This window comes from Hipposideros armiger, unplaced genomic scaffold, assembly GCF_001890085.2.
Source record: "Hipposideros armiger isolate ML-2016 unplaced genomic scaffold, ASM189008v1 scaffold_594, whole genome shotgun sequence".
Taxonomy (NCBI): Eukaryota; Metazoa; Chordata; class Mammalia; order Chiroptera; family Hipposideridae; genus Hipposideros; species Hipposideros armiger.
Genome location: NW_017731944.1, coordinates 131,200 through 145,766, shown reverse-complemented (window position 1 = coordinate 145,766; position 14,567 = coordinate 131,200). Strand labels below are relative to the sequence as shown.

The window sequence follows — 14,567 nt, the reverse complement described above, 5'->3', positions numbered from 1 at the left end:
ACAGATTTTAAGCTATAAAAAAGCTAATCAGACTCTGCTGGTGCCTAGCCGAAATGAGCCAGCGAGCTCAGCCATGGGACAGGAGCAAGTGTTAGATGAGCCTAAGTCCTGCCCTTTTCTTTCTAGTTGTTTTGACTAGGTGTGTGTATTGGGTCTGTTTGCTAAAGCTTTATATAAAGTTTGCATTTATTTTCTGCTTCCCAAGATTAACAGATGCAAATAAGCTCAGGAATCTTACTACAACATCTGAGTCTGCAAACATGCTTACAAGACCATAGACTAAAGCTAAATAAGTATTCTCCAGGCTCCTGCATTTGACAGTGAAAAATGCAGACATAAGGAACAGTGTGCTATTGACTGCCTCCTATTCATCCTCTCTGTAGAAAAAAGGTAGACCTCTGAGGTATGGTAGTACAAATACAGCAAATACAAATACAAATATATACTGTGTTTTATATTGTGTGTGTGTGTGTGTGTGTATGTGTGTGTGTGTTGGGGAAAAACAACACTTTCCAGGGTCCAATACTATATACTACTACTCTCTCAGAGATTCACAGTGCTTACTTATATTACTATACTTAATGCCCTGGGAAATATCAGAGTCAAGTTATGTTTGATTTTGTTCAACCCAGATTTCCCAAACAAATTTGACCAATTTTCTCCCCTTTTTAAAAAATTGAAACCTATTTAAGATTTTGTGGTATATCAGTGTTCCTAATAATACAGTATAGGCAGAGCTGTAGTGAAACTTTTATGATACTCTTGGTCTACAAATAAGGTAAATTTAGTCATTCATTTATTGAACAAAGACTTCTTAGACCGCTAGATGCTAGAGATAAAAATGGGAAGAAACACACATCTGGTTTTTGCTGTTGTGAAGTTAATTGTCCAATGAGTGTGATGAAGATTAATCAAATAATGACACAAATAAATGACAATCACAGACTGATAAATGTTGCAAAGGAAAAGTTCTTCAGTGGTGTGTGTGAGAGGGGTGAGCGGGATTATCCGGGAAGCCTGCTAAGGAAGTTAGCCTCTGAGCTGAGATATAACGGGTGGGGAGGAGGAAGCTCCCATGATTGGGATGCTGAAGGATGACAGGTAAGAGGGTACATCAGGACAATAAGGGAGGGAACGAATAGAAGCAAGGCTGCAAAGTCCTGCGAGTCTGCAGAAATAGTCACAAAGGGAAACAGAAAAAGACCCTAGATAAAAGAAGAGCAACAAACTGCAAGCGAAGAATAAAAAAATAGAAGAAACTACACAGGTATCGACTAATCAAACAGAATAGAGCCCGTACTGTTTTAAGCACTTAGTTACCTTTACGTAACACTGGTTGGCATTAACTTGATTTTTTTAAATCATCAAATCATTTATATTTATGGTAGGAGTTATTTATTTTGTAGAGAGCAAAGTATTTTCTTCCAGATTTTAGGAATTTTTAATAACTTCAAGTAGAAGGTCATTTTATTTTTGCCTGAGATGGGATGGTTTAGTTTGAAGAACAGTAACAGAAAGCGTGCAATAAAAACACCCCATTACAACAGTAACAGAAGGTAGACAAAAAAGGGGTATAACATTCACATAAATGTAATTAGAAATCATTCATTCTTTCCTACAACTAAGATTTTTATTATAGAAAGCTCTGCTTCTCCTTTGCAGCACTTTGCACAATTACAATGATTAATCACTCATACCTAAATGTTTAATGACTGTCTTTCCTACTAGAGTGTAAGCTCAAGAGGACAGGGTAATATCTCATTTACTCATCATCGTATTCGCATTCTTAGTGACAAAGAAATTGGCCCTTCTATAAGAAGGCAGCATTACATGTCAGCAGCTAAGGGAAAAACATTAGTCTAAACAAAATGACAAATCCTAAATGTTTTATCGGAAGAACACTGTGACCTTTCAATTAATGCTGTCAGCAAGAACTTCCCCTTCCGTCCCAGTGTCCTGAGGTCTCCTCTTCCCTTTGTCATGGTCACATGGCACTCTCTTCACCTGTGACCACATTCTTGGGGAAAGAGAAGCCTTAAGTAATACTTCTATATGAATGCCTATCATTTTAAAATATGAAGGAATCAGTGTGTGGTAAGCACCTAGCTACTTTTCTCCCCCCTCTCCTTCCTTCCATTATACAGGGATGTTTTGCAATAAATGACAATGTTTTATTTTAAATCACTTGTGATTTAATTTAAATTGCCTGTAATCTTACTTTCTATAATACTGGCATAGCACATGGAACATAAGAGACACTAAATAGACTTTCATTGATTGACTGACTAGTTGGCATTATTACAGGTCAAGCCCTAAGAATTAAATTTCAGAAATACAAAAAGCCTAAGACAAAATATTTGTCATTGAGAAGTTCATGTTTACCATGTAGGTAGGAAAGGGGAACGGGTAGACAATCAATATGCAATAGGATTGTTGTTGTGATGGCAGCATATATAACATGCGAAACAGAAAATCTCAGCGGCATCTTGAAAGATGGGTGGGAGGTGAGAGGAAAGCAGGTGCGTGATGTGAAATGGCATTCCAGCAAAGGAGCAGGGTATACGATTGCAAGGAGCCATGGAGGAGACGGTGGGTGTGGGGAAGAGTATGGAGTTCTGTGGAGCTTCAGCATAAGGTACCAGGGAGAAAGTGACAGGAGGAATGGCTGAAAAGGGAGGTTGGAGCCACCACAATATCCTTATGAGTGATGCCTTGAACAATCAGGCTTAGAGACATCAAAAATGGGTGTTTTGTGCTGGTAATAAAATAAATGGCCCTGAGGTCATGGCAAAAGAGAGAAAATGAAAGGGAAAGAGAAAGATTTGCACTTAACTTTACATTGTTTTTTTATTTTTTTTATTTTTTTTAAAGATTTTTATTGGGGAACTGGGGGATAGGAACAGTGCTGGGGAATTGGCAGAAGGGGAACAGACAAGTTGCTGTCGTTTTGTTCTTCAGTCTAGTTGTGGAGGATGTTGTTTCACTGGCCCAAGTTGGCACCATCATTACGCTCTTCCCGGGCAAGGCAGATCAGTCGCCAGCTTCTGGACAGCCGCTCACGCTGGCTGCTGGCTACACACAGTGGCCCATGGCAACCCACTGCCACAGGGGTTGCAGCTTGCGCCGTTGCCGGGGACTCACGGCAGCCCAGCTCCAGGTTGAGCTATTGTTCAGCATCTTAGCTGTGGAGGGCAGTGTCACTGGCCCTCATATGTGGGATCCGAACCGGGGCCCTTTGGCGTCCTAAGCCAGCTCTTAGCCAATGCACCACTCGGCCGGCCCAACTTTACATTTTAAATAATGTATAGTGTTAGTCTCAGCAGTATAATACACTCAGTCGTGTGATGTGAGAATATATGGTATTTTCTAAGTGCTTTCCGGATCCTAGCTGGCTGAATTTAGGAGACACTGAAAATCAAACAGCACTCTTATTATTCAGCTTAGAAAACAAGACTAGGACAAGTATTTGTTCTTTTCTACTGCTTTCCACTATGCAAACTCAAAGCTGTAATTCAGTAAAGATGGAGGCATCACAAAATATAATATGTCAATATCTCATCATGAGGACTTCTAACTTAGTAGTGGGATGGGAGGAGCAGAGACCAAATGCCTGCCATCCTCCCTGCCCCAGTTTGACAATAGTTCAATCTACAGAGGCAGCAAATAGCCCACTCCACTCCATTGCCAAGGCTAAGAGTGTCAGTCATGGTGGCTTTGCATCGCTCTGCACTTCTAGGCGTTTCTCTTTGGCTCCTCTCTGTGAAACCTGAGTGTGCCTGGCACCACCTGACACTAGGCTGAACTGAATCACACACACCACCACATCACACTGCACTGCCTCGAACATCCACTCCTGGGTGCCTTCCTGAGGGCACCTCCCATAGGTGGGAGATAATGTGCTTGGGCTGATAAACATGTTCATGTTCACAGCTGGAACCAATTTTCACAGAGGAAAGGCAAAATATCATGTGGTTTTCCATTTAGACAGGATGCTCCTTGAATAAAAAAATACCTGATATACAGTGAGTTGTAGCAGGAGGGCAGCTTGAGTGCAAACACTGAACACCAGTGCAGAAGCAGTGCTATGAGAAAACACAGTATCCAAAGATGAGACCCTCACGTGCAGAAGCAGTGCTATGAGAAAACACAGTATCCAAAGATGAGACCCTCACATGCAGACTATCGTCTTCTGGAAACCGAGGACCGAGTCATTTTCACCACTGTCACCCACAGTGTTCCATAGAGAATAAGTACTACATGCATACTGCCTGAATGAAATCAAGAGCATCCTGGGGCCCACAGACGCTAAGCAAAATCAGTTGGTTGCTGGCCCTTTTAAAATGCTCTTTAAAAAAGTCCCAGCATCAATGCCACTGTGAGGATACCACAACCTTTTAGTTAAAGGAGGCACAGGTAGCTCCGTGTTGTGGCCATATAGGGGGATCTATTTAGATGAGGTGTTCTACATAAGAATATAAAAATGTGCAGGAAAAAAACTCACTAATTCTCTAAAGGAATTTGAAATAAAATCAGATTCTGTATTCTTTTGGGGATGATGAGTAATCATAATGCTTTGTCATCATGGCACCTTATTACCTTGAAGGAAAAAAAACTGTTTTGAGAAACTGCAGAGCTTCTCTCTTGCTTCCTCACAGTAAAGCTAAAATGAAAGACCTTGTGCTAGAGCCAATAGTATTCACTTTTCATTCTGAAGAAAGGTAAAACTGGATAGGTTACTATACACGAAGAAATTTAAAGAATACACCGTGGTCTATAGATCACAACCTAATAAGTAGTGGGGCTCATAAGACGAGACTCTTCCACTGTCACACTCTTTATGTCCCCAGCCAATCATGGGCTTCCCGATGCAAACAGAATTTTTTTTAAGGGTGCCAGATTATATTTTGTGCCACTGCATATTTATTTATAAGTGCCCTTTCAGAGGTTATATTGGAGGAGATATTAATATCATATGCATTTCATTATAAATCACCCTGACTTGTATATCATGCCCTCCACCAGCAAGACTGTAAGCTGCTGGAGGACAAGGGCCATCTCTCACCTACTCTGTAGAAACCACATAGTGGCTCTAACGGCATGTCCTCTACAAAGCCTTCTGTGATGGCATGGCCTCAGCAGAAGGTGACCACCCTCCAGTATCCCGCTGAATGGAGTACCTGCACTACCCCTTTACCTCAAGATTTTGGCACATTTTCAGTCCTCTATGTATTTCAAGCCCTTGAAGAATTAAAAAGTGCTCTTTCTTACCAAACAGCTGCGATCCACATCCTAAAAAGTCAAGACTTAAAGCTAGCCACGAGTAGATACACATTAATCAAGTTAAATTACAGAATGGCCATTTTTCTTATAGTGCAATTATCTTTGGCTTTAAGACACAGATGAATCATTAGGGCTCTGAATCTCTTCTGGCAAAGAAATACAGTGTGAGCTGAGTGCTCAGCATTGTGAGTGTCATCAGAACAAGTTCTATAGATACGAATAGGCCGAGTTAATCCTCCTTCATTACCTCTATTAGCTAACAATGCACACATAGTTATTACATATAATTACTGCTCTAAGAGACATGGACATTTGAAATATTAACTTTCCCACAGACTCCAAATCTTCAGGAAGCAGCTCTCAACAATTCATTATATTAATCATATAGGTCATGATACTCCTATTAAATATGCATGAGATTAAACACCACGCATGTTACATACTGTCCAACATCATTTTTAATATAATTTATTACCTTTTAGATACTGTAATTATAACGGCATCTAAAAGCCGCTATAATAAATGTAAATTTAACTACCTGGCTTGGAAGTAACCAGTACTATAACTCACTACACTTTTATCATGCATTCAAGTGAGAATATTTTATAACACAAAGTATAGAATATTTTAAAAGTTAATGTTTTATGACATAGGAATGTGTACTTCAAAATTGCATGAATAAATGGTAAATTAATTTTCTTATTACATAGACAAATAATTCAAAATTGAAATTATCAAGAAATGAGCATATAATATATTGATATCTACAAGACAAAGTGCACTTTAAAGTATGGTTTGGTGTATTATGATGTCATATTCATAATCAAATACTTTATAGGCTTTATAAATTCTACATTTACGCAAATTATTACAACAAAAACTAGATTTGACCCAAAATAAAACAAACATAAAACCCACTAGAAAAAAAGAACTTCAAATGAAGGTGAAAAATATATCACTAACCTTGGATCAAGATACTCTAACCTTTATGATTAGTATGGCCACAGATTATTAATTTATGCATAATAATGGAAATAATAGCCACAGTTCACACGTACCAAGGGCTTACTTAACTTACTGTGTCAGGCACTGTAATTAGTGCTTTACATTCATATCTCATTTGATTTCCACAATTATCCCGTGAAGGCAATATTAATATTATGCATTTTACAGATGAGGGAATAGAGGCTTACATAGATTAAATGACTTGTCCAAAGACACAGGGTTTGGCAGGAGAGGGGTCTGACTCCAAGTCTATCCTCCTAACCATACAGTCAGCACCCAGCGGCCAGCTCTGATCCATTACTCCCTGTGCGGCCTTGGCTAAGTCACCTGAAGTCTCTAAAGCTCATTTCCTGTAGCTGCAAAATGAAAATAATATTAATATATGCCAGTATAACAGAGAACTAAATAACATAATTCATGAGAAAGTACTGTGCAAGTTGTACAGCTATGTTACTGTTGAGATAAAAAAACAAAACGTTGAAAAAGACAAATCTGCTTATTGGCTCTTGGTCCAAAATTTCCTATAAAAATAGTATACCTAGGTAAACTTTCCTGGTTGTTTTCCATTGCTTAACATAGAAACTCTTACATAAAAGCAAACATGAATCAGTATCTTTATTATACCCTGAGATAGCTAGATAAGTACTAAATAGATTAAGTTGTAAGTGAATAGTAAAGCTAGAAATGTAACTTTGTAGATGGTAATCATGAAAACTGTGTTCACGCCATGAGATTTGGTCTTTCAAAGAGCTCTTCAAACTGAGACTTTGTACAGTTACCTGAAGTCACTATCAGGCTCTAATTTACTATCCACATACATATTTTGATTTGTGGCAATATTTAAATCCTTAGGGTCAGGAAGGGAAAATAATATTCAAAAGTCTCATCATTCATCATTTTAGATAAGTGATATATTATCAAGCAGGCTTATTTTTTCATAGGGCTTTGTAGGTTAAAAAATAATTTCATATGCATATGTCAACCCAGATCCTAAAACAAGCATTTGAAAATCTGAGATTAGGAAACTGGAATTTTCCAAGCTTAACAATAAGGAATCTATATATCTGTATGTTGGAGGGGTGTGTGTGTATGTGAGCATGCAAATATCTATCAACATATAATTTTATATATCTAGTGGCTTTCCACCTTTCTTCATGTCTATATTGCTAAGGATTTAAAGAAAGAATATATAGCCAAAAGGAAAAATAGGAACAAAGGGGCCACATATTTCCAGTAACTCCTTTATTCACTTCAAGGCACTCATTTCATTAGATGAGGAATACGGGAAACCTTTATTTGCATAAACCTTAAGTCACAATTTCAAATATCTTTATTTGATGATTTGAAGAAGAAAATTGTAAAAGCATGGAGAATCTCCAAGGTGCCACCTACCTCCCGGCCGTTCGTGTTCTCCGTCCGTATGTAGAAGCATGGCAATGGGCATCCCTACATTCTTGGATCTTCCAGCCACAACCACATTTTTTCCAAATGTTTCAATTCCTTAAAACACAGAGTTTAATTTAAATAAAGAAGAAATAACAAGAAGCAAATTAAACATTTGAACAGCCAACTGAAGCATTCTTTATAAACTGCTAATTAAATTTGGATTATTGTATGGCTTGTCTATAACGTATCTATATTCATTATTTATAAATATTTCTTTTTACACTTTGTGGATTTGCCACTTTCTCTCAAGTATGTCTTCATTTAAAAAATCACAAATATCTTAAAGTTGCCATTAAATTACCTTTGAGATTCATATTCTTCATATGAATTAGAAGTTCAGAGACTTAAACTATATCAACTACTAATTATAAAGTAAGCAAAGTACAAAAATGTCAAGTTAAATTGGCAATCACACTTTGACCACAACTGGGACAAAATGAATAGGGAAAAAAGTATTTTTCACAACGCTCATGCACTTTACTCCATAGGAGAGAAGCACTAAGGAATTTAAAAAGGTATGAAAGATAAAACTTGCAGATTTAACACACTTTACTTCTTTGGGGCATAGTTTTTTCATAAGTGAAAAGAAGAAGTTAGAATTAAGGTTTCTTCCAAGTACTAAGATTCTAAAAGTATGATTCTAGGATCTGCTTTCCCTTAGAAATTTTCTCCTTTAATTAGAAAACAGCAGATTAGAAAGGAGAAAATGCTATCAGACATGGAAGTGATAGGAGGCAGGAGAATCATCAATATAAAAGGCATATGGGGTCAATTAATGTAGTGGTAGGCATCTCTCTATATACCTCGAGGGACTGTGAGGGCTTCACATATGGTATTTAGAACACAATTCAAGGGTAAATGTTTATATTAAAAACCTAGGTCATTAGAGATTCAAGTATGTTCAGCACATTTTATTTTTAAAGATAAAGAAAGATATAATACATTTTGAAAAATATACATAAAATATATATTGTTTTTAGTTTAAAAATTTAGAAATTTGTAAACAAAATTTCTATTTAGAAATTTTTACTAATTTACTATTTAGAAAATTCACTCCCTGCAAAATGTAAGAGCAGTTACATATAACCTCAATTTATTTTATTTTGGACTATTCTTCAACTTATATAACTTTATATATTTCTACAGATTGCAGTTTTATAACTTATCATATTCTTTCACTCAGTGGGACTAAGATGGTCCCATCAAGGCAACACACAAGCGCTTGGTTTGGCACGTAGCACCCACAACCTGTAAACCACAAGTTACCAACCTGCTCTTTTGATTATTTCCCAAACAGCACTGGCAGTGGCAGGTATGAAAGAATGCTGATCAAGGCACAGTCTTCCAATATTGATAATATGAAATCCATCTACATCTTTTTCAGGGGCAATTCCATTGCATACTGTTCGCTCATCCACATGGTCTGAAAGGTAAATAAAATTGGTCTAATTTTACAATTGATTTTTATTTGGAGGTCTGGGAAATGAAATCTAAGGCCCTACAATCAGATCACTTATGACTCAGCTTCAGTAAAGGTGTAAGATCATTATTCTGTTCCTTTTCTTGCCACCAAAACAGTAAACCAAAGTGCTTTTGACCAATGGCTTTAACTGCTGTAAAAGAATATGCAATTACAGGGCCAGAGTGGCTAGCCCTAGTGAAAGGGAAAAATCTGTGAAATAAACAATAGTAATGAGATCTGGGAACAGCCAGATGATAAGTCTTTACCATAATACATTTGCATATTTGAATTTCCATAATTTATTTGCATAATAAATTTGCATTTTTACTATACAAGATATTTTTGAATAGGCTTCCATTAAATATTTCTAGCATTATAAATTAAAAGGGCTTTGTTAGTGCTAAAAATAGTCATAATATTGTCAATGCCTAGCTTCCTCCCAAATGACACAACAAAAAAGCAAATATTGGGTTGTTGGAAAAGTCATGATGCATTTTTGCAATGAAAAACATGGAAAAAATATGTTATGGCTTTTCCGACGACCCAATATAAAACACACACACACACACACACACACACACACACACTACTTCCCTGAAGCACTAGCACATTGAAATTCAAAATATCATTATGGTTTCCTATATGAAAGAAAAAGAACATAACCTGAGTGATGAACTAATCAAATGAGATATGAGATGCCAACCATCTAATTTTGAAAAAAATAATAACTACAGAAACATAAAATAGGCTTTTACCACTCTAGGCAGAGTAGCTTAGCTTACCCTAAACCCCGCAATTAATCCATGTGCATAAAATATTAAAATAAAGGTATATTTGCTACATAAAAGTTTCTTTGTCCATTACACAATAGATTCCATTCAGACATAATTTTTATAAACATTATCAAAGCCCAAGTTCAAATTGTTTTCAAAGACCTACATCTTGTCTCATAGATCTTTCTATTCTAAAAGTGACACTACTGCCATCTTACTTTAAATAGATCCAATTTGTCATTATTACACTACCAAAGTCCTTTACATATAAGAAGTAGTATTTAAATCATGTTCAAATAGAAATTGAGTCTTTCCAATCAATAGTTTTTAACATTCAAGAATTGTATTCATTCTATAATGCTCTAGGAGTAAGAACTCCATCTATTTTCTTTGAAGTTAGAAAAATTATGTAGGTTCTAGTAGAACTTTTAAAAATTACATGTTTAATTTACTATTTGAGGACAAAAATAGTTGTTGTATTTTTAATCTGGAGGATAATGATGATAATGGTGATGGTGATGATGTTGATGATTCACATTTTAGACCCTTATCACTCATACAGAAGGTTCATGCCATGGATATTTTTTTAAATGAAATAAAAAGCTTGGTAAATGAAAAAAAATTATATGTGAAATCTCCATTATTGAGCTAGTATTTAAATTATTTCGATTCTAAGTTCAAAATTGGTTAATGTGGCCGTGACATCAGAAGCGTGGTGGCATCATGGGTACCCTTAATCTTTCACCTTTAAGTTACAAGTTGAACAGCTATAAGTCAACAAAGGATTCCCTGCACAACGTACAAACATGTCTGAGAGATCGGTGCATCAAAACATCTGAAGGTGGGCATATCCGGGAGAACAGGGGAGGAGGGAAGGGAGAAGAGCAGAGACAGGTACTGTAGATACAGCCCAGAGCTCACTGCAGGTCTGGAGAGAAGGGCGGAATCAGGCTGCAGGTGCACTCTCTGGTCCCCCAAGCATTCCTGCCTGAGTGAGTGATCAGCATACAATATGGCTGAATCCAGCGATCAGAGCATAAACTGCATGCAGAAATGCAAATACTGAGACAGCTGTGCCCTAGCAGCTGCCATTGCCAGAAAGAAAACAAAGCCATGGACCCTGGCTACCTCCCCGCACCCTCCCAGAGCTAGCGGTGAGACCCAGAAGAATCTGTAGCTGTGAGTGTTGGGTTACAAAGCAGAATATCTACAGCTCTGAGAACTGGAAAGACAGTTCCTGAGCAGCAGGCTTGCACTGTGGCTAATCCAGTGAGGTGGGTGGAGTTGTAGAGGTGAGGCAGCAGAGGTCTGGCAGTCATGGCCATTACTGGGAGGAGAAAAAGCCACAAACACACCAGTGGCCTCTCCCAGCCCATCCTGCCCCCACCCATCCCACTGATCCCAGCAGGGGCACCTGGGACAGCTCAGGCAGCACAGCACTGTGTCTGGCTGCAGAGGCAGCACTGGAGTTTCAGAGGCTCAGAACTACATTGCTCACCACATTCTCCCACAGGGGTGGTGCCCTGAGACAGAGACAACTTGGTCACAGAGGAGACGCCCACCTCCCCAGGGAATACAAGACATTTTTCTACCGCCCAGCAGAGATCCCGGAACAGTGCCAGAGAAAGTTAAACACTTGCACTCCAGCACCACCTACTGGAATATAAAAGAAAGGCCTCTTCTTATCAACCTGCTGCAGCGTTCACTCCTATAAATGCCTAGGCTGAGAAATAGTCCATCAAATATTAGGAAAAACCAAGGTAACAAGACAGCTCAGAAAGAAAATGAAAAAAAAACTCCAGAAAATAAACTTAAAGACAGGGAAATATGTGATTTATACGACAGGGAATTCAGCATTGCAGTTCTGAAAAAAATTCAATAAAATGCAAGAAAACTCAGATAGGCAGTTTAATGAACACAGAAATAAAATCAATGAACAAAAGGAATATTTTGCCAAAGAGATTGAAACTTTAAAAAAAGAACCAAATAGAAATTCTGGAACTGAAGAACTCAATAAAAGAGATGAAGAATGAAATAGCGAGTTTAGGAAATAGAGCTAACCAGATGCAGGGAAGAAGTAGTAATATCAGAGATAGAATCTGGAAATGAAATGACACAGATGAAAGAAGAGAGAGATTTGAGAGTAAAAAGAAATGAAAGAACTCTACAAGAACTATCTGATTCCATCAAAGAGCGATATAAGAATAATGGGTATACCAGAAGGAGAAGAGAGGGAGAATGGCACAGAAAGCCTATTCAAACAAATAGTCAACAAGAACATCCCAAATCTATGGAAAGAACTGGATCCTCAAATCCAAGAAGCAAACAGAACACCTAATTATCTCAATCCAAAAGGCCTTCTCTAAGGCACATTATATTGAAACTCAAAAATTAACGACAAAGAAAGAATTCTCAAGGCATCCAGGGGTGAAGAAGATGGTAACCTATCAAGGAAAACCCATTAGATTATCATCAGGTTTTTCAGCAGAAACTCTACAAGCAAGGACGGAGTAGAATCAAATATTCAAACTATTGGAAGAGAAAATGCCAGCCAAGAATAACTTATCCTTTAAGTTATCCTTTAGATGTGAAGGAATAATAAAGGCCCTTCCAGATATAGAGAAGCTGAGGGAATTTTCCACCACAAAGCCTGTATTATGGGAAAAACTGAAGGAGGTTATTCTATCTGGAATAAAAGGTCAAAAGAATACAAAATTATCAGTAAGATAACGAACAGACAGAAGCAGGAAATTGCAACCCTTATTCAGAATAGGGCACTACATACTTAAGTATATAACATAAAGGTTAAAGGAGGTACAATCATAAAAAAGGGGAAGAAGATAATAGCTACTGAAACTCAGAAATAAACTCATAGCACAAATAGGGATAATTTGTGACAATAAAGACATAAAAGGGGAGAGGGTAAAGGTCTGAATTTGCAAAGGGGAATGGAGATAAGATGCATGCAGGAGAAAATGGACTATTGTATATATGCAACTTTCTTTTACATAAACTTAATAGTAACCACACACAAAAAATCCACAACTGAGACACATAACACAAAAAAAGAGGAGGGCCAACCAAGTGCCACTATGGTTATGAGTTGGCTTAGGAGTGCCAGCTCTGACCAGCAGGGCCCTGGTTCGGATCCCATATGAGGGCCAGTGATGCTGTGCCCTCTACAGCTAAGATGGTGAACAACAGCTCGACCTGGAGCTGGGCTGCCATGAGTCGCAGGTGACAGCGAAGGCTGCAGTGGGGCGGCAGTGGGCTGCTGTAGCTACTATGAGTGGCCGGCAGCCAGCGTGAGCTGCCGCAAACCGCCATGAGTGGCCATCCAATGGCCAGCGAGTGACTGCCTCACCCAGGAAGAGCGCAGTGATCACAATACCAACATGGGCCAGTGAAGCGACATCCTCCACAACTAGATTGAAGAACAAAAGTACAGCAACTTGTCTTTTCCCCTTCCCCAATTCCCCAACAAAATCTTTAAAAAAAAAAAAAGAGGAAACTGAGGGAAAACATTATAGATTATTACTACACGCTAAAATAACAGACAGAAACACATGGGCAAAGAAACAATGGAGACATCGAGCTACCAGAAAAGAAAACATAAAATGGCTATAGGAAATAGTGAACAGGACTAGATCAAAAAAAAAAAAAAAAGCTCTAAGAGTTGAGACTCAGTCAACCTCAAACTACTACTAAGAGGAGGATCCAGAATTCAAATCCACATTTTTTACCCTAAAACCAGTTTTTCCTTCTGTATTATATAGAAATCATAAATATCAAACATTTTCAATACTGCTCAAAAATTAAAATTAGGACCTCCCCCCACCCTTTCTAATCAAGACATTTGATAATTCTAAAATATCTCAAGGAATATACTATTTCTTCTAGGCCTCCAACTACAACACTATTCCTAGATTAACTTATATGTATCTAAAACATGCAAAGTAAGCGTCAAACATTTTACAACAAATACTACCTTTTGTTATATGAGTAAAAGAAATAAATACATGTCATGCTTTTGACTGACTGCTACTGAAAGTCTCCTGATGTCTCACCCCTGGGGCCTAAGATCTGAAGGGAAGAAACAATCACAAAACTCAATAGCATTAATACATATTTTCACAATGGTTATAAAACATTTTTGATTCATAATACGTTAGCAAACAACTAACCACTTAATACCCTGCCCAAATGACTGGAGAAACTGGCAGTATTTACTTTGTAAGTGTATGTTGGTCCCTTCCATTTAAGATCACAAGGAGTCATTAAATCATGCCAGAAAACACAGTCATCAAATTAAATTCATAACATTGAAATAGAACAGCTCAGGAAATGTCTTATAGAACTACAACACTGAATTTACATTTTTGTGATTTATTTACAATATGTTTAATTGACTTTAGACAAGGAATAGAAAAAAACAAAACAAAACGAAGAAAACAAACCCCACAAATTACTGGGCATTTTCCACCCAAGGATTTTTACATTACTGCTTAAAAGTACCTCTTTCTACTTCCCTATTGCCTATTGGATAACTACAAGCTCATTAGCATAGTAAATAATATACCGTATTTGCCGGCGTATAAGAC

At 37.6% G+C, this 14,567-nt stretch overlaps 1 protein-coding gene across 4 annotated transcripts in view; it reads right to left on the bottom strand.

The window, feature by feature from the left end:
* MTHFD2L (methylenetetrahydrofolate dehydrogenase (NADP+ dependent) 2 like) overlaps positions 1-14,567 on the bottom strand; it is a 110,414-nt gene that overhangs the window by 63,616 nt on the left and 32,231 nt on the right. For all 4 annotated transcript variants that reach the window (XM_019624586.1, XM_019624584.1, XM_019624587.1 and 1 more), the window contains 2 exons: positions 9,002-9,154; positions 7,678-7,785 (listed from right to left, as the gene is read on the bottom strand). In XM_019624586.1, the coding sequence (XP_019480131.1) occupies positions 7,678-7,785; positions 9,002-9,154 (261 nt within the window). The remainder of the gene's footprint in view (positions 1-7,677; positions 7,786-9,001; positions 9,155-14,567) is intronic.